Below are 17,988 nucleotides of genomic sequence, written 5' to 3'. Positions count from 1 at the left end.
TGCCAAGGTGCGGGAAGGAGGGCCCCCTAACCTGGGCAGCTGCCCCTCCCAGCCCCTGCAGCCCAGAGCTGCAACTTTGAGGCATCAGGGCAGGACTCCCAACAGGTGCCCCCTCCAAATAGGAGGCGTGACGCTGTTGCAAGGCCTCGTGCTTTGACTCTCCTCAGAAGTCAAACGGCATGAGTCAGACCTTCTGATTTGCAGCTGCTTTCCTCCAGCAACACGAACACAACATGCAGAGGCTGGAAAATTAGTCACAGTCTGGCAGGGAGAGCATCCCCCATGGCTGGCCAAGGAGAAGAGACTACCTGGGGTATTTATTCTCCCTGAGAAACAGGAACTCTCGTTCAGCCTCGCCTGGATGGAAACTTTTTTCCCTTGGCTCCACATGGAAGAGATCAAACTCCGTCGGTGCTTTTCCAACTCTCAAATAAAAAGTCACGTCTCCATCATTGGGAGATTTTCTTGGCCTGCCCCTCAGAAGAGAGCATATCCCACATCCACAGGTCTCACTGTTTTTATCATGCGAAAGCAGCATCACACTGCCATTCCACCTTCTGGGGGGAGTGAAACTTTACAATATGTGGGGAAAAGGGACCAAGCTTGCCACAACCCCACTTGCATTTTCTGGCCCTGCCCCACTTCTCTTCTGCTACTCAGTTGGCTGCTGGGGAGGGGAGGAGGAGAGAATTCCTGACTTGACGCCCACTTGCTCAGTTTTGTATCTCGTAGCTGGAATGGGAGATGGATACGGTGACCATTTCCCTTTACTTCAGAAAGGTATCCTTTAATTATTTTCTTGGTTTTGCTGTTGAATTTTACTTTACAAACCAAAATTATAAATGTAAAAATTATTTTTTCTTATGAACTTATTTCAGATTTGCCTGTGTCAGGTTTGTCCTCTTTGTTTTCCATGGTAGAGTCCCATAATCCTCCCTTTCAGACATTTCTTTCTCCTTGGCTTGAGTTCTCCGTTATGGATTTCCTGAGGCTGGGGCAGGAGCACACACCCCCCCACACAAAAGAAATCATCTGCAGGATCGGGAGATACTGAAATCGAGCCATTATATGAATCTGGATTGCTTGTTTCAGCAGAATATTTACTGTAAACACAACTGTGTTTTTGTAACTCATGGATTGTGATGTTATGTGAACATGGCATCAAAGTAGGAACTCTGACTTTAGGCAGGAATCGCACAAAGTAAAACCTTGGATCTAATCCCAGGCTGAAGAACCTGGGATCACATCGAGAAAGGCGATCAACCACAGTGAGGTAACTACACCAACAATCCAATTGTTGGGTTTGTAATCATATAACAATCAAATACAGTCTAATTGGTCTACAAAATAAATAAATAGATGCACAGCCTGACATCACTTTATTAGAAAACTTTTTTTTCTTTCACAAATCTTGTTTGTTTTTTTTACAATTCCCTTTTTCTACCATTTGACACTGGTCCAATCTTTACCTGAAACTACTAGGAGAAGCCACAAATGACTTTTGCCTCAAGAAGTCTTGATGGGAGTTTGAGAACCTCCAAGGATTTGCCCATGGAAAGAGACAGACCCAGAGTTAGCTGGCTTACATCATCTTAAGTGTGGAAGATGAACAATTCTTAAATGTAGCTGACTTAAAAACTGCAAAAGAAGTTTGGCTGAAGTTGAGAAGTGCGCACGTGAGTGTGTCACCATGCAGTATAGTGCAATTATCGAGGCAACTGTACAGAGCCTGGCTGCTGCCACAAGAGAGCGTAGAAGAGCACTTGTTCCACATGCAGAAACTGTTTGTTGAATTAGAACAGCGAGGAATGCAGATTCCTGAATCTCAGAAGGTGCTGTTGGTACTAGTCTGGATGAAACGTGGGCCATCATTTCAAGGAACAGACCAAGCAAAATAGCAGACCGATCAGATTACATCTCAGCAGATTAATTACCAAGAAGAGCAGGAGAAAAAGAAATGCTTCATTTGTGGGGTTGAAACTCATTTCAAGAAAGACTGTTTACAAGGAAGAACAGCAGCAAATGGATAAGCTGCTGTTGCAAAAGTTAGCTATTGTAATAGCAGAGACAAATGTTAACAGACAGTGGGGCTAGTCAAACAATTGTTAATGATTCTAAGTTGTTTTCCAGACTGGATTCAACTGGAGGAGATGCGGTGGCCTTAATATGGTGGGAGATAGTTAACTTTTAGGAAATAGAACAAGATTATATTCAAATAGATAAAATGTGTATTCTGGATATTATACTTTGTTATGAAGTGAGATAAGGGAAATCTTGGATACCCAAAGTCTGAAAATTATAAATATCAAAGGTAAAATTGGAATATTGATGAGAAACTAAAAATTAGTAAAAATTAACAACAGGATATGGATTGTTTATGAAGATTGAATGTAATCAAGATATGTATAAGCCAAAAGTTTAATGATAAATGTAATAATGATGTTTTTACTGAATTGATATAATTAGAACTGTACTAGCTTGAATATGGGACAGTAAATGTTAAGGGAAAAAGAGAAGAAATATCTGATGTTGTAACCTGAGATTTGCACTAAAGATTTTGTTATTGAACTACTGACTACCCAATCACCACGTTGCTTTCCAAATACTCAAATGTAAAGTTGGAAAATTAATAAAATATTATTAAAAAAACCCCAAAAAGATAGCTGCCTTATAATGCTTTTCTTCAGGATTTCAGTAATAGCAAAGCAGATTATGTATCCAGTGGGCCCCATGAGCTAGGGAATGGAGGTGTAACAGTCCCATTCCATTCTGGAATTGTCGGGTTTCCAGTGGCGTTACCGATGTTTAAGAGCCCATCTGTTACAGGGGTGACAAAAGTAGCTGTCCAGTAGGCTAGGAATATGCTGGGTTATATCTTGCCAGGACCCCCATCCCCATGAGACAATTCAAGATGGTGTAACTATGACTCAGCTGTCCATCAGCTCCAACAGAAAACCGTCACATGCTGAACTGGGTGCAAAAGGCTCCTAGTTTAGGCTGCATCTTTTTCAACTTGTGAACTGTGATCCTCGGCTGGTCTTGAAACTGGGGTCTCTGACCCTTCCCAGCACAGAGGAAAAGAAGCAGGGCTCTTGAGGCACCACACTCTTGAGGTACCTCCTCACACCATCCAGAGGAGCAGGACTCGTGGGGTAGGAATGAAATTAAAGGGCACAAGATGGTCACGATGCAACTCCATGTCAGATGGGTGCCAAATCTGCAGAAATTCAGCCGCCAGAGGGAGGGAAGAAGCTGAACTGGCAAAGCCGGTCCACGATTGTGGCTTGACTAGTGTGGGCAGGACTCAGCAGGACCGGTAGCTGTGCCAAGTTCAGCTCCACCAAAAACGTTGCCCACCTTTCTTGGAGAGCCCCAGGGAGTCTACGGAACGCACCTGAGGGCCTCTGCTGGGTTGGGACTATCCCCCGCCTTTGGGCGTAGGATGGCTCCAGAAGGCTCCTTCTTGCTAATACTGGGTGGAAGCCAGACCTTTGCCAGGCTTTCTGACCTGCCTGGAGTTTGTATCTGCTTGGAGACAGACCACTCCCATTGCTTCCTTAGTATTAAGCAACCAACTCTTAGTTGTAGAATGCAGAATCCAACTCCCCTTAGTTGGAGATAGTTGAAGAGATGGAAGGCAAAGAATCAGAACAAAAGAGTTTTCATAAAAGTTTTCACCTGTGAAAAAAAGAAAGACCCTTTAAAAAGGACCAAGGGAAACCAGAACTGGCAGGTTTGCAAACCCTTCTGTTGGTTAAAATGAGTATATGAGGCAGGGCTTTAATTATGGCTTGTAGTGGGGTTAGTTCTCTTAGCCATAGTTCTGTTCATATCAAACGGAACAGGGGCATTAATGGCCTCTGGACATCCAGGTGGGAAGCAGGAATAGCTTCAAAATGGGGGATTTCCAAAAGCAACACCTCTGTTTCTCCCCATTTTTTCACCACGTTGGGGATGAAATAAGTGCACTGAATGGAGAGGAGGCTGGTGCTCCCTATACAAGATGGCCACTTCTGACAAGCTGCACTGCAGGGTTATTTTTTTAAAAAAAATGATTTGCCACATGTCTAGCATGGAGACAGCAAGCTTTAAAGCACATTTAAGCAGGCCATCTCACTCTGTTCAAGGTGTCCGACTGCCCACTATTCTGTTTGGTTTAATGAATAAAGTGCACTGATAAAAAACAATGAATTGGTCCCCTTTTCATGCTCTACCAATTCTTTCTTATTTTATAGAAGTAACCAACATTGGGGAAGTCTTACCTGGCCTACAAGCTTGCTTTGTTCATTTGGATCATTCTCAAAATCCTTTGTGACATCTAGAATCAAGACAGGCACATCTCTTAAAGCTTCAGAATGGATCCTATGGGAATAAAAATATATTCACTTATGAAAATCCTTTTGATTTAACTGATGCCCGTGTGGACTGCTGGGCGTCTGTTCATGTCCTAAGCCAAGTCCTGTTCGCTTGTGATGTGATCACACTGCTGGGAGTAAAATGCAGCTCTTGGCCAAGAACACTGGGCCCACTCTGTGGCTTAGCTAGATATGCAGGCTTCCCTGCACAATCTCTTGGGTCTGGGGTGGAAAAGTTTTCCCCCTTGCAGCTGGCATAATAGCAAGACTTTGGTGACCTTCCAGACCCCACTTCCAAGCTCTTTTCACACAGTCCCTTCTTTTTTACGTTGCCTTGGTCCTTCTCCTCCAACCTTCCTCCCCTGCCCCATCTGCAATCCTCTCCCATGGCACTATCCCTTCCCCTGCCACCCCCATGAACGTTCTTCCCAGAAAGCAGGCTAGGGTCATGTCAACCATGGTGGGGAACAGCCCCTGTAGGGACCCACACAGTAGCCTTCTTCACAAGCCAGTTTTCATGCTGGACATGAAGCTGCTCCAGGTAAGGTAGCTGGAGCCCCTTCTCTTCAGGCCTGGATCGCCAGTGCAGCCTCTCAAAGCAGACCTAGAAAGGAGAAAACAACCTCACTAACCAGCCCAAGATGCCCAGAAGACTTTTGCCCAACAAATCACCGGAGGCTTCCTGCCAGGATACTGAGCTCTTTCCCCCTCTGTGTGGGTTCTGGCACAAAGCGACAACCTAGAGCTGCTTCTAAGGAACAAGAGAGATCCCTTCTACAAGGCACCCTAACCGGAGTGCTGAGTTTCTCACAAGACTGGCTGTTGCTCCCAAAAGCAGCCATCTGCCAGGCCCAATTTGCTAAACACCTAACTGGTGTGTGTGTGTGGGGGGGGGGGCATGCATTGCTGGTTTCACAGTCCAGCAATTATTCTACCAGATTTTGAGTTAGAGAAGAAATGAGGGAATTGGAGCAAGCTGAGTTTTGTTTTATGCCTGGCACAGAACATGGGTTGAAGGCAGCTGAAATAGACGTCAGGTAGGAAGAAGAGCCCAAATAGGAGATACATCATTAGGGAAGAACACTGAAGACTAGTAAAGAGCGCTAACGGGAAAAGAGAGAGCTTGGAACATAACACAAAATAGTTATACCAGTTGCCCTTTTGGTTACCTCTGGAGGGGCCCGGAGATAAAGAAAGCCATGGAGGGCAAGTTGGTCCCCAAAGGTTTGCAGGAGGAAGGTGTGCCAATCCTGGTAAATGATCCACTCAATCTCAGTCATGTGGCCAATCTCAAAGAGATTTTTTGCAAAGATGTACCTGAGGAAGGAGAGGAGAGACAAGCCAGTGATACCACCTTGAAGCTAGAAGTAGGCAAGGATTCAGATATCTAACTTTGTGCACATTTCCTAACCTTGTGCTTTTCAGTTGCCTTGTACTACAACTCCCATGCTTTGGGCCACAGTAAATGGGAATAATGGGAGCAAGATCCTCAAATATCTTAAGAGGCTGGCAGGCTCCTAGGAGAGAAGTGGGGAAAGGTTGGGAATCTCCATCCGGAGGATCATTTTCTTGCACATGAGTTATCTTTCTCCTGAGATCATTTCTGCATCCCCTCCCCCAAAGCTCAGAGGGTATCAGCTTCCATCCCATCATTACAGAACCATTCCAGTGTTCATGTGCAGGCTCCTTCTTGGCCAATTCCAAGAAAATTTTCCAGAATTTTTTTCCTGATAAATTGAAGCTGATTTTCTGTCAGCAATATCTTAAACACCAAGGGTCCCCAACCTTTCAGGTTTTGAGGACTGGTGGGGGGGGGGGAAGAAGAGGAAATGGTTCAGCGTGAGCGGCAGGTGCTTATGTGTGCAGCTCCATTTGTGTGAGCAGTAGGCACTTGTGCACGTGCTTCCCGCCACTTGTGCAAATGGAACTGTGCACGCAAATAAATAAAATAAAAGCAATAATAATAAGCTGGGTGTTTTATCAGGTAAGGTATTATAAATTAAGTTTGTGAATCCTTATAGAACAGGCTTGTCAAACACGTGGCCTGCGGGGCAGATGCGGCCTACAGAGGCCAACCCACCCGGCCTTGCAGGGGCAAAATAAGTCACGATATGTCACAATACGGCCCACAATGCGATCTGGTTTGACACCCCTGTTATAGAAGGTGCAGTATAGCAGGACATGAGCTATAGTTTCAATGGCCATAAAGGCTAACCCATATCTTGATTGCAAAAGCCACTGGACCAGTAGAGAATTGGTCCAAAATCGTGTCCTCTACCTGTCGCTGTAGACAGACCTCTCGAACACCAGCACCGGTTCCTGCGTCTTTGGGGTCTCAGCAGCCAGGGGTTCCAGCTGTGCCTTGAGCCGACTCAGACACGAGTAGGTCTGGAAGGTGTAGGACCATCGGGAAGGCTCCCGATAGACCATCTGAAGCAGGTTCCCGAAGTCTCGAGGAGGAGGAGGAGGAGGAGAGGCCTGCGGGGGGGACACAGAGGAGGAAGAGCTGCCCCTCCTGCTCTGGCAGGAGAGAACCTCGGGCAGAGGAAGGCAGGCCCGGCGCCGCAGCCACCGGGCGAAAAACTAAACGCAACTTCAACAGGATTTCATTTCAAAAGGGGTGTGTGTCAATGTAAGCACTTTCCACGTCGTTTGTGGGAGGCCGTGGCGGGGGGGAGCCTTTCCGCACGAGCCCGGTTGCCGTTCGGGCTCCCTTTCCAAGGCAGGGCAGAAACTCTCCGCCTCCCTCGAGCCGCGAGAGGAGCCCGGAGTCCCCATCCTCTCCTCCGCTCTCCCGCCTTTCTGGAGCGGCGCAGGCAGCCGGACTCCCTTCCCTCCTCCGGGCAGGCTCTGCGCAACCACCCACGGGCCAATCCGGCGTGGCTTCACTGCGGCGGCTCGACACGTGCTCGGCGGGAAATCTGCAAGGGCGCCGGGCGCAGGCGAAGAGGGGTGGCAGCCGCGGGCGGCATCTCCGGGAGCCGCGTCCAGCCTACCTGGGGGGCGGCGGCGGCGGCGGCGGCGGCTCGGACTTCCTGCCACTTGGCTACCGGTTCGGCCGTCAGGCGCCACTCGGGGAAGGCTCTGCGCAGCAGCCCCACGAAGGTCGACTTGCCCGCGGCTGCGGAGAGGAGAAGTGGCGTCAGGGCTGCCCAGCCACGAGCCAGCCCGCCCCGCCCCGCCCCGCCTCCCGCGCCCTCACCGATGTTGCCCTCCACCGAGAGCCTCTTGGCGACCGTCCGCGCCGCGCCCGCCATGGCTCTACAGGGAGAGGAGAGCCTGCGCGAGCGTTGACTCCGCTTCCTCCCTACCGCGCCGGAGGGTTAGGACGACCACCACTTCCGCCCGGAAGTGCGGCCCTCCGCCCGCTCCTTCCCCCGGCTGCAGCTCTCCGTGCTCCGGGGTTCCGCTTTCCGACGAGGGGCCGTCCCCCTCAGGGAACGGATCCCCGGAAGTCTCGCGGGCGGCCCTGCAGGCGGGAAGAGCGAGTCGGCTCCAGGCGGCGCGGAGCCCCGTTCCCTGCCGGGCATCGCCCTGCTTCCTGCAGTGCAGCTCCTCCTGTATCCCCAATAGTTTGTGACCAAGGATGGGTGAGGAGAGTATAGTCCAGGGGTAGGCAACCTTGGCTCTTTTATGACTCATGGACTTCAACTCCCAGAATTCCTGAGCCAGCATAGCTAGCACAAGATTACACCTAATGTACTTAACAATATATCTTCCGGAAAAACAAAATAGGTGACTCCTTGTTGGGTTACAAAGCTGCATATAAAAGAAGCCAGGATTAGCAATTGTTTTTAATGAATCCTCCCCAAAACAAAATAAAACAATTAAGAATTCTAAATTACAGATAGTTTATTTTCAATCTGTCATTGATTCACTGTCCTGAACAAGCCATAAGTCATGAAAGGTATATTTCGAATTAAATATTTTAGCAAGTGTTTAAGGATAGACAATATTTGGCATAGCAATCTTATCTTATGCAAGGTAAGAAAGTGTTCAAATAAAAAATACAACTCAAAAGTTCTAAATTCCCAAAGAAGGGATTTATATTCAGCCCCAAGTCTGATTTCAGTAAAAAAAAAAAAAAGGGCCTTCCAAAGCTTGTATTTAGTGACCATTTGGCTTCTTGTAGTCCAGAGACTTGTTCTGCTGCGTGTATCTGCAGACTCATGGAACTTGGGTGCCTTGAAAGCTACACAGGATCCAGAATTTCCCCCGGGAGCCTTCTGGCCTCAAAGCAGAAGCCATCAGACAGACCTGGGGGTCAAAAGGCAATTCTCAGCTGTAGCCCTATTTCTCCTGGGCTGGACGTGGCCTCCTGATTAGCAGAGGCTGACCCACTCGCTTCAGGGTTTGGGAGTGCTTTTTTGCTTCAAGTTAAAAACCAAAAAGTAAAAAAGTATATCCAAGAATGAAACGATGGTCTGAGTTCTGATGAATTAGAAATGCTGAATTGAGGCAGCTGGATTCTACAAAGTGACTCTTAAAAATACAATGTTTAAAAATATGTATTTCTTGAAAATAAAACAGGATATATTATAAAGTTTTCAACTCAATAGGAAGTATTTACAAGTATAATGAATTTAAAACAATCCAGATATTTCACCGAGCCAGTAACAGACTTTTAAAAATTAAGGGCTTGACCAGAACAAATCAAGAGACCATAAATACAGCGTGTTCTATTAAAAATTAATGTGGGCTTTATTGATATATCATCCTACTCCCTTTAATTAAGCAGGCCCAGTTAATGAACTATGTTCAAAGTCTTTCTGTGCTGTCAGGAGACTGGTATCATTTTCTAGGGCTGAGAATTCTCAGGAGAAAACGAGGTCATCGTAAGTATTCAGCTATTCAGATGTGCGTAGGAATGTCGAGAGATGAGGTGGGAGTTACATTTATTTGCTACAGCCTGTGGCTCACAATTCCACAAAACTATAGCTTCCAACATATCACACCAGTTAGTCATGCCAACTGGAGCTGCCGGGGCTTGGACCCAGTCCCTCTTTCTTTTTCTTCAATAGATAAGACCATTCCATGATGTTCCTTTCAGGGCATTAGGAGCTTCCAAATGAAAGTGACCATGCAAAGACATTTCAAAAGTCAGTCTCAGCTGGCTGGGTTATTCATTGTCCATTGTTTTCTCTCCTCTTCTCTGGGGAAGTATACAGGAAGTTGCAGCAGATATACAGAGGGAAGACTAGCAATCTACTGTCCAAATTCATCACTACCTGCTCCTAAAAAGCAAGTAAACAAATAGATATCAGACTGAACATAAAAATGCTCTCAGAAACCCTGCAGAAAGGTTTAGAGAAAACGCTAGAAATTCTGAAAGTAATTTTCTGACCTACTCATGTAACTTCAGAGGCAATTTTCAATCAAGCATCCATCAGCTGAATCCGTACAAAGGGAGAAAACCATTATTTCTCCAAATATTTTCTCTAGTTGCATTTTTCTAGACTTTCAAGGATTTTTAACCTTTCCAGCACCATCAAATCAAAGCAACCACTGAAGTGGCCCAGTTCATTTCTGTTCATCTCTCCTGCTTCTTATGAGAATCCTACTCTTTCTTCTCTGACACTGTTAGCTAAAATGAACCAAAAGCTTTGCACATACAAACCTGATCTTTTTCGAGGGTTAGTATCTGATATCCTGCAGTTCTGCTACAAATAAGCTTTCCACTGCTATGAAAAGAAGCCAGTCTCAGCCTAAGGAGAGAAGAGAAATTACGCTAAGCAATCTCCCTCTGGAATCCAGATGGGCGGTTTCAAAATTTGATAAATAAATGAAATAAAATCAATGGAGAAAGGAGGTGGTTGTTGTTAAGAGAGAGTGAAAGAATTGTTGGATATGACATGGGCAGCAAATAAATTTTGTTTTTTATATATTTATATATATGTATGCATATGAATATAATTATATTTATAATTTATATTTATAATTTATTCTTTGTTGTTACCTTCCCACTGACGTGGTACCTATTTATCTACTCGCATTTGCATGCTTTTGAACTGCTAGGTTGACAGGAGCTGAGGCAAGAACAGGAGCTCACCACATGGCATGGCACTCAGGTCTCAAACCTGGGCTGTCGACTTTCATTGGACAAGCTCGGTGTCTTTAACTGCTGAGCCATCCACTCAGTGGTGGGATTCAGCTAGTTCGCACCCCTTCGGCAGAACTGGGAGCTAATTTTTTGTTGCCCAGTCCCCGAATGGACTTCCGGAAGTGGCATCCACACAGAGAATCGGTTGTTCACATATCTGAATCCCACCACTGCATCCACTGCCCTTGTTTGGTAAAATGCATGATACATCTCTGTGCTTGGGAAGAAGACATTACTTTTATGGGTAATGGTGACAGGCTGATGTCTGTCATTATCCTTAAGACAAACTTCTGTAAATCTGCAGAGATTTGAATGTTATGAATCTGGCAAGTACCTTCAGTATTTTCCCCCTCTTACCAATTGTTGTTTCACTGATTCCAACGAACAAATGATACTGACCTGCTTCCCTCCAGTGACTGCTGGTGAACTCCGAAGTCTACAAGAAGAGCGACTGTCGATGTGATTCTTTCACCTTCCAGCAATGGAGAACCAGCCAAAAAAGAGAGGGAACCCACCTGAAAGCGATATTTCTCCGGGGTTGCAAACTGACAGAGCCGCTGCAGGGTTGATTTAGTGTGTTGCGTTTGAAGATAATGTAACGATTGGTGTATGTGACCAGCAGATCAAAGCCAAAATTAAAGCCTGTCCATCGCCAGCAATACTTGCAAGAAAGAAAAGAAGATAATTGAAGAAATAGTTGTATTCTAAAAGAGTGGCTTTAAATTCCGAACTTAAGTAGCTTGCAGAGGACCTCCACTTGACACCTTGTATATTTTGCATCAACTCAGGAAATTCAAGATTGGCGGTTTAAAAAACTACATGAGCATTGTTATCATTTTTATATTTTCCAATAAGAAAGTATTTAACCTTGTAAAATAATTTAGCTAAGAAAACACTGTTTGGGGGAAACAAACAGCTTACAAAAACTGTAAACAAATTACACATTTTTAAAAGAACATGGAAAAGTATTTGTGCTTACATCACCATCTTTGGCAAGTTTTCTGCCACACCGCATACTGTTTGCTTCTAGTTCCTCTTTATTAATCTCTTGAGGCCTTGAACATACAAAATAACTTTCTATAAAATGCCATTCTATCAACGGAAAGCACAAGAAAAGTATTCTAACTGGTTGCACACAGATCTTAACACCTGAATAAATTCACTTAGAGTTTCTTAATACACTAAAACCTTTTCAAATATATAAATTTTATTACAGTTTTAAAAAGAGGATAAAAATTAACAAAAACTAATACAAAGAAAAACACAAAAATGCAGAGAGAAAGGGTAACAAAAAGAACGAAGCAACTTCTGATTTCCTTTGCAGCAAAGGGAAGCATAACTAGATATATGTATCTCTTACCCTATATAATACAGAGTAGTATAAAGTTATATCTTACTCTATGATTACCAAAAACGCTCACTTTTTCTATTATCTATTTTTTTTCCTGATCATCAATGTCGTAAATGCATTTTTTTCATACAAAAAACAAAAACAAAGCCCTGTAACTCAGGGGTCTCCAATTCTCAGTCTACGGCCCAGTGCTGAGCTGCAGCCCGTTCAGAACTGGACTGCGGAAGTGGTGGGCAAGCGTGTGTGAACAAAGCTGCATTTGTTAAAGCAGTGCACTCGAAACCATCTCCTCTTGCCCCACACTGCGCTGCTGCTGCGGGGCCACAGAGCTGGAAAGGTCGGGGATCACTGCTGTAACTGTTTCCGGGCTGCCACAAATATACAGAGAAAGAGGCATTATACATACCCAATGTCATTGTCTTGTTCTGCTCTAAGCATGGCAAACCACTGCTGTTTGTAAACAGAGAACAGCCAGTCTAAAATTTAGAAAGACCAAAGTGGGCCTTTTATAAACAAGAAAGTTAAGCAGCACTTAATATTTTTACAAGGCTTTTATGCTGTACCAATCAAAACTGACTTTGAGCAGTTTATTTACCCCATGTATGCAAAAGTTAAAAAAACAGAGTCTAAAAATAAATACTGTAGCAACAAATTCAAATCACTTTATTGTGGTCGTTAACCAGCAGATCCTGTAGCAACAAGTTTAGAGAAGGAAGTGAGGGGCAAGAAGAGAAAAGGCTATGACCTCCTTTACTCTTTTTCCACACAGTGGGATGTAAGAGAAGTAGAGAAATAGCGTAAACCTAACCACAAACTAGTTTATCTGCCGGAAACTGGATTCAATGATTCTCCAATTTTACTACCAGGGCCATGTCCACTTGTTAGTGGCACACAAATTTTTATATGCTATTTGTGGGGACTCTTTCAAAGACCCATAAACTCAATTCTGATTTCACTTTCTCAAGCCTATGGCATGATAGAGAAAGAAAACGAGCTGTTCATTCTTACTTGCAGGGATCAGACTGTCTCGTTCAACAATTCTTGCTGATGTCAGATCACTGATTATATACTGCAGCCTCAGGTATTTGAACACTGGCATAAATGCATGTCCTTGTTCAGTTTCCAAGAATGAGATGCCTTCCTCAAAATCTGAAAAATTAAAACAGATTCTTAAGAGTTCAAATATATTTTTACTATTAAGCAAAAAGCAGCACTGCAGTCTGTAAGCAGTTTATCAATCCCAACAGAGAAATCAATTCAGATAAGGTTTCACAGGATTATATCCCGATTTGCTTTTAAAAGTAAAAATGGCTCAGAGGGTAAACTAGTGGAAGGTGGATTTTTTCCCCCAAAAAGATTGTGGTTTACAGGTTTCCCATCCCGCACAAAAGAAATGCGTGTTGGGCCAATAGGGAACAACCCATAATGAAGAGATAGCTAAAGATACTGTATATCCTGCTCCAAAGATTTCCAGCATCCCAACTATTCACAAAGCATTTCATAAAGACCTTTCCTGCGCTTGGAAAACCAGGCATCTGCTTCACTTAAAAGCTGTTTCAATGATCCGTTCCAAGAAGGCACCAGCTGAAGGAACATCCACTACGTAAAATAAAGAAACAGCTGTAAGGTTCACTTGAGGGATACACTAAGTAACTAAAGCTTGAGGAGCATGGTGGTTCACAAGGTGATGATGCTGGGCTGACTGTCGGCAAGCTTGCGTTCGAGACCTGGTTGCTGCTGCGGAACAGGGCGAGTCCCCGTCACACCCTCCAGCTCATGCCGGCCAGCAGTTTGAAAGCGGGCAATTGCAAATAGATAAATGGGTACCACCTCAGTCGGCAACTTAACAGGGACATGAAAGGAGCCCCCAACTGGGTGTCCCTCAGGCAACAGTGATGTCATCATTCAAACCTTACAATCACTAAGCACAATCCCAACATGTAGTAGTAACTAAAGCTTTACACAAACATGTATATACACTGTGTTTCTACAAAAAATTGTTTATAGATAGCGACTTGTATTTGGGAATAAAAACATCACAGTGCCACTTTAACTAATTTTTGATGAAGTGATGAAATGAGAGTTTGTTCTTCTGTTAGAATGCAACTAAAGGGATAACTGGCTACATCCTTCTAAGGAAAGCAAGCAAAAAAGAAATCAGAAGAGAAGAAAGAGGTAGCTGACAGTTTTTATGGAGTAAAAAAGGAAAGAAGATAACCAGAAAAATAGTTATTCTGTACGCACAGAACTTTTTTTATACTTCTTTAAGTATTCTGTGCTATCTTGTAATCCAGTGTTATTCTTAGATCAGTTTTAATGGGTCATTAATAAATTAGTACTCTAAATAATCAAACAAAGACTATGATTACCTATCAAAGATACTAAACCACAGGTGTCAAACTCGCCGCATCACGTGACGTGTCACGATGTATCGCGACTTTTTTCGCATTGCCGAAGCTGGGGTGGGCACGGCCTCCGTATGATGCAAGCGGCCCGTGGGCCGGCAGTTTGACACCCCTGTACTAAACTATCAGGAAAGAACAGGCAGGAGAGGTAACATCAGTCTAAAAGAATACTGTCAATTTGGAAGAAATGACAGTGCGGTTATTTCTGCATCATCAAAACAAAACTTGGATCAAACTGATGTTATTAAATGTTGGTACCTTCTTTAGAGCAGTATATATGTCCATCTCCACTTGCATGACAAACAGGTTAGAGGAACTAATCAGCTGTTTCATGAGGTTTATGCTGAAACAAACAACATGACCTCTGAATTGCAAAGGGCATGAATTGTGTTCAGTTCAACAGATTATCTGAATTCCATTTTATTATGCTAAACGTGTTCCCATAGTATCTGGATTAATCCCGAAAACTCAATACCTGAGTTCTTTGAGGAGTTCCACACTCTGGTGGGTCATCAGGTTATTCAAGAGCCACTCAAGACACCTAGATTTAAAATAAGTAAGGTAAATGCAATGTATGTTTCTAATAAGCTGCTGAGCACTTTCCCCCAGATGTTATAGTAAAATAGGGAGCCCACAGCCATCATACTCCCAAAGCCCATCCAATCAACTACGACTGTCTTCAGACCATAATGGACTACACACTGCTTCCATTCTATTTTTAACTTTTCACTTCCTATACATGCTTCCAATGTTCTTTCAGAATGAGAGAACGTGAAAATCCCATTAGCAGCTCCTGATAAACAAAAAGCCCAAATACTCAGGAGAAACAACCAGTTCTTCAAGCAGATGATCCTTTCACACAGAAGGATCAACAAGAAACAAATTGTTGAACACCTCATGTCTATTTCCTCTTCTGCTGCTTTCTTTCTTCAGCAGAAAAATACACTGGTTGTCTTTATATTTTTCTTTATCTGAACTGCTAGTACTGATTTTGGATGTCTGTCCTATTCGAAGTACAATCTCTTTCATTTATTACTGAATTGTGGCTGACCTATTATATTTGATTAAAAGCTACCTCTGAGAACAAGGAGTGAATTTCCCCCTTTTTCTTCCAGGTTATTTACTGCAGAGACAAAAAGAAACTTGGAAATTGGGAAAAGGAATTCATAAGAATTTCAGTTCTGCCTCCAAGTTTCTAAGTGTTTGTGTTTTACGCGGAACACACAGCTCTAGGTTCTGCTAATACCTAATATTACTTCATGTCAGCCAGAGAATATTAATTATTGCACAAGCTGAAAATATTATGCTTCTAAAATTAAACACATTTTTATATTTGAAGGGAGAAATAAACAGCAAGGTTTCTGCTGAAAAACATCATGAGATGCTTCTCAAAGCCACATCACATTAGAAAATCAAGGGGGAATCATACTAATTTTCTTCAACAAATTTTTTCTTAGTGCCAATACTTACTTTTTTTTCAAAGAATCTAATCCATATGTTCCCGCAGAATTATAGTAACTACACACAGTTTTTGCATTAATTGTTTCCTTCATTGTCTCACCACACTGCTGTATTAAGCCATCCTGTAAACATATAATGATGCAAAATAAATCCTTACTCCCTGGCCTAATGCTACAGATGATGCCCTCACCTCAAGCTAACTGGCAAAAATGCAAACAATGATTATCTAGAGATATTTTGGCTTCTTCTGGACAGATAGGCATATTGCCAGCCTCAACTATAATTACACAAAATAATACTCTATTTGTAACAGGAGAAAATGGAAGGACTGATCCCCTGATGCTTCATTTTGAAGCTCAGAGGCATCCTAACCTTTTTGAACACATTTTCAAAGGCCACATAAGAAGTCCCAGGCCACATAAGAAGTCCCTGTGTAAGTGTTCTGGCTTGCAGCATCACTTATGTGCTCCCATCTAGAAAGGGGAAGAGGGGCAAGAGAGAGCGAGAAAACGTCTTTCCCAGCTCTGTCAATACTGCTAAGCATGTGCTTGAAAAAATGCCCCTAGGATAACGGAAGCCATGTGGCAATGACCATGTGCTCGTCCCTGGAATACAAATGAAGATGGGACCGAAAGCCCTGTACTTTGTCAAGCAAAGATTTGTAAAAGCATGGAGCCATTTCCACTTACCAGCTGTAACATGCTGGCAGCTGCCAGGAGGGCAATCACTCTACTAGGGTTTATTAACACTTCATCCCGATAAAGTGAGCCAAAGGCAACCTGCAAGGCTAAAGAAACCACATCCTAAGGCTCCTCATACATATAAGACAGGTTATACATTTATTTTTTCCAATTCAGTATGAATATTAAAGGTGATATTTTAAAAATGTTATTTCTCAAGTAATCTATTTCAATTTGAATCTTTTATGTTAGAAAAAGTCCAGTGAGGATTCCTTGCTTACCTTCTATGTCAATATTCTGATCAGGAATTTCCAATTCTATTGTGTCCATTCCTGACTCCCTCCAAGACCCACTGAACATACTTGAAAAGTAGCCAGACTACAAACAGAAAAGTCATGTTTTTAATAATTTTACAATCCTTGGAATTAAAGATTTTATATAAGAAGGTATAACACAATATTATTTTCATAGCAAGAGGAACTAAGAATTAAATTTTCTATTTGTCACTCCTAATTTGAAGATATGTTTCTTAAATTTCAATTTTACTCATATTCTGAACCAATTGATTCATTTGCCTGCCAACCCCCTCCATCTCCATGTGCTGATTTTAATATTTCGATCTGAACAGAATAAATGGGTTATCATTGCATCTAAAATAGTAAATAATGGAACAATTGCTCCAGGAAGTGAAACTAAGATCAAGCTCTGGTCTCAAATTTGGTTAGTAAACTAGTATTAAACCACCCTTTATCAACTTGGTTGTAACAGGGCACTGCAGCTTACTTAAACTGGAACTGAAACTAGCATGCAAAGCAAAGAGGGAAGGGGCCAGCCAAACCTGTGTTATAATTTATTTATACAAGTGGACAAACTGCATCCTAGAAAGATAAGTGATCAAGAACTCACTGATGTTTAGCCTGAGAGATTAAAAAAATAAAATCTATTTGTACAACAATTTTGTTCTTGTTCCATTTCCTTGAGCCTGACAAATCTGTATTATTCATAAATTGTGTTAATATATTATTTGTTCTCTGCTACTCTGATATGTGTATTAAGACCTACCCCGAAAATAAGCCCTGGTGCTTATTTTGGCAACCCAAAAAATATAAGACTGGGTTTTACTTTTGGGGAAACACGGTAGTACCTGTGTTTTCAGGACCACATTCAAGGCAGCAGCGCTGAATTTGAGTATTAAACAAAAAGGTCCGAAGCCTGCTTCCTAATGATACTGGAGATCCAAGAAACAAAAAGGCAGTTTTTACCTGACAGAGGTATATCTTGTGCAAGTTCCATTCTTCTCCCAGGGCACATATTTTAACATCACTCTTTTCACCATTCAGAAACAGAGTCTGATAAATATACTTCGAAGTGCTTTTTAGTTTTTTCCTGAGTTAGAAAAAAAACAAACCCCATAAGTATTGAATGTATATGATATAAATATCAATAGAAGAAAACACCTCAGGGTTGCCCTGGGCAGTCCTTGAGGCCCTCTCAGCTTGGTTGTTTGCTTGCAGATGTTTCATTACCCAACTGCTGAACATCATCAGTGTGAGGGAGGGTGTGTGTGTTCCTGCCCGTTGATATAGAGTAGAAGAGGTCTGGGGAGCCCCTTTCCTGGGGTTTTATTCAAAGGCGG

General features: G+C 43.1%; 2 protein-coding genes across 2 annotated transcripts; both read right to left on the bottom strand.

Moving 5' to 3' along the window:
* Nucleotides 1–3,645: 3,645 nt before the first annotated feature.
* DGUOK (deoxyguanosine kinase) lies at nucleotides 3,646–7,612 on the bottom strand. The gene is made up of 7 exons (XM_015811102.2): nucleotides 7,558–7,612; nucleotides 7,348–7,476; nucleotides 6,634–6,805; nucleotides 5,525–5,672; nucleotides 4,844–4,959; nucleotides 4,263–4,362; nucleotides 3,646–3,678 (listed from the first exon to the last, which is right to left on the bottom strand). The coding sequence occupies exons 1-7, from the start codon at nucleotides 7,610–7,612 to the stop codon at nucleotides 3,646–3,648; spliced, it is 753 nt and encodes a 250-aa protein (XP_015666588.1).
* A 1,092-nt stretch (nucleotides 7,613–8,704) lies between these two features.
* GMCL1 (germ cell-less 1, spermatogenesis associated) lies at nucleotides 8,705–17,731 on the bottom strand. The gene is made up of 13 exons (XM_015811127.1): nucleotides 17,615–17,731; nucleotides 16,634–16,730; nucleotides 16,362–16,459; nucleotides 15,682–15,794; nucleotides 14,687–14,752; nucleotides 14,470–14,554; nucleotides 13,315–13,405; nucleotides 12,815–12,955; nucleotides 12,213–12,282; nucleotides 11,435–11,510; nucleotides 10,971–11,116; nucleotides 9,973–10,060; nucleotides 8,705–9,589 (listed from the first exon to the last, which is right to left on the bottom strand). Exons 2-13 carry the CDS (start codon nucleotides 16,710–16,712, stop codon nucleotides 9,479–9,481), a joined length of 1,164 nt encoding a protein of 387 aa, XP_015666613.1. The 5' UTR covers nucleotides 16,713–16,730; nucleotides 17,615–17,731; the 3' UTR covers nucleotides 8,705–9,478.
* Between the last annotated feature and the right edge of the window lie 257 nt (nucleotides 17,732–17,988).

The sequence above is a fragment of the Protobothrops mucrosquamatus genome, unplaced genomic scaffold (assembly GCF_001527695.2).
Source record: "Protobothrops mucrosquamatus isolate PMUCROS unplaced genomic scaffold, P.Mucros_1.0 scaffold31, whole genome shotgun sequence".
Lineage (NCBI taxonomy): Eukaryota > Metazoa > Chordata > Lepidosauria > Squamata > Viperidae > Protobothrops > Protobothrops mucrosquamatus.
This window is presented reverse-complemented; position numbering and strand designations above follow the sequence as displayed.

Bases quoted from the DNA above. Each gene is read 5' to 3' on its own strand.
- DGUOK (XM_015811102.2), bottom strand. From the start codon at position 7,612: ATGGCGGGCGCGGCGCGGACGGTCGCCAAGAGGCTCTCGGTGGAGGGC. The intron at 7,477-7,557 runs GTGAGGGCGCGG...TCCTCTCCGCAG, and splicing joins CTCGGTGGAGGGCAACATCG to CCGCGGGCAAGTCGACCTTC. The intron at 4,363-4,843 runs GTGGGTCCCTAC...TTATTCCCATAG, and splicing joins CTTGTGAAGAAGGCTACTGT to GATCCATTCTGAAGCTTTAA.
- GMCL1 (XM_015811127.1), bottom strand. From the start codon at position 16,712: ATGTTCAGTGGGTCTTGGAGGGAGTCAGGAATGGACACAATAGAATTG. The intron at 14,753-15,681 runs GTAAGTATTGGC...TTTTAAATCTAG, and splicing joins TTAGATTCTTTGAAAAAAAA to GTGTCTTGAGTGGCTCTTGA. The intron at 12,956-13,314 runs GTCTTTATGAAA...TTAATTTTTCAG, and splicing joins GTTTTCCAAGCGCAGGAAAG to ATTTTGAGGAAGGCATCTCA.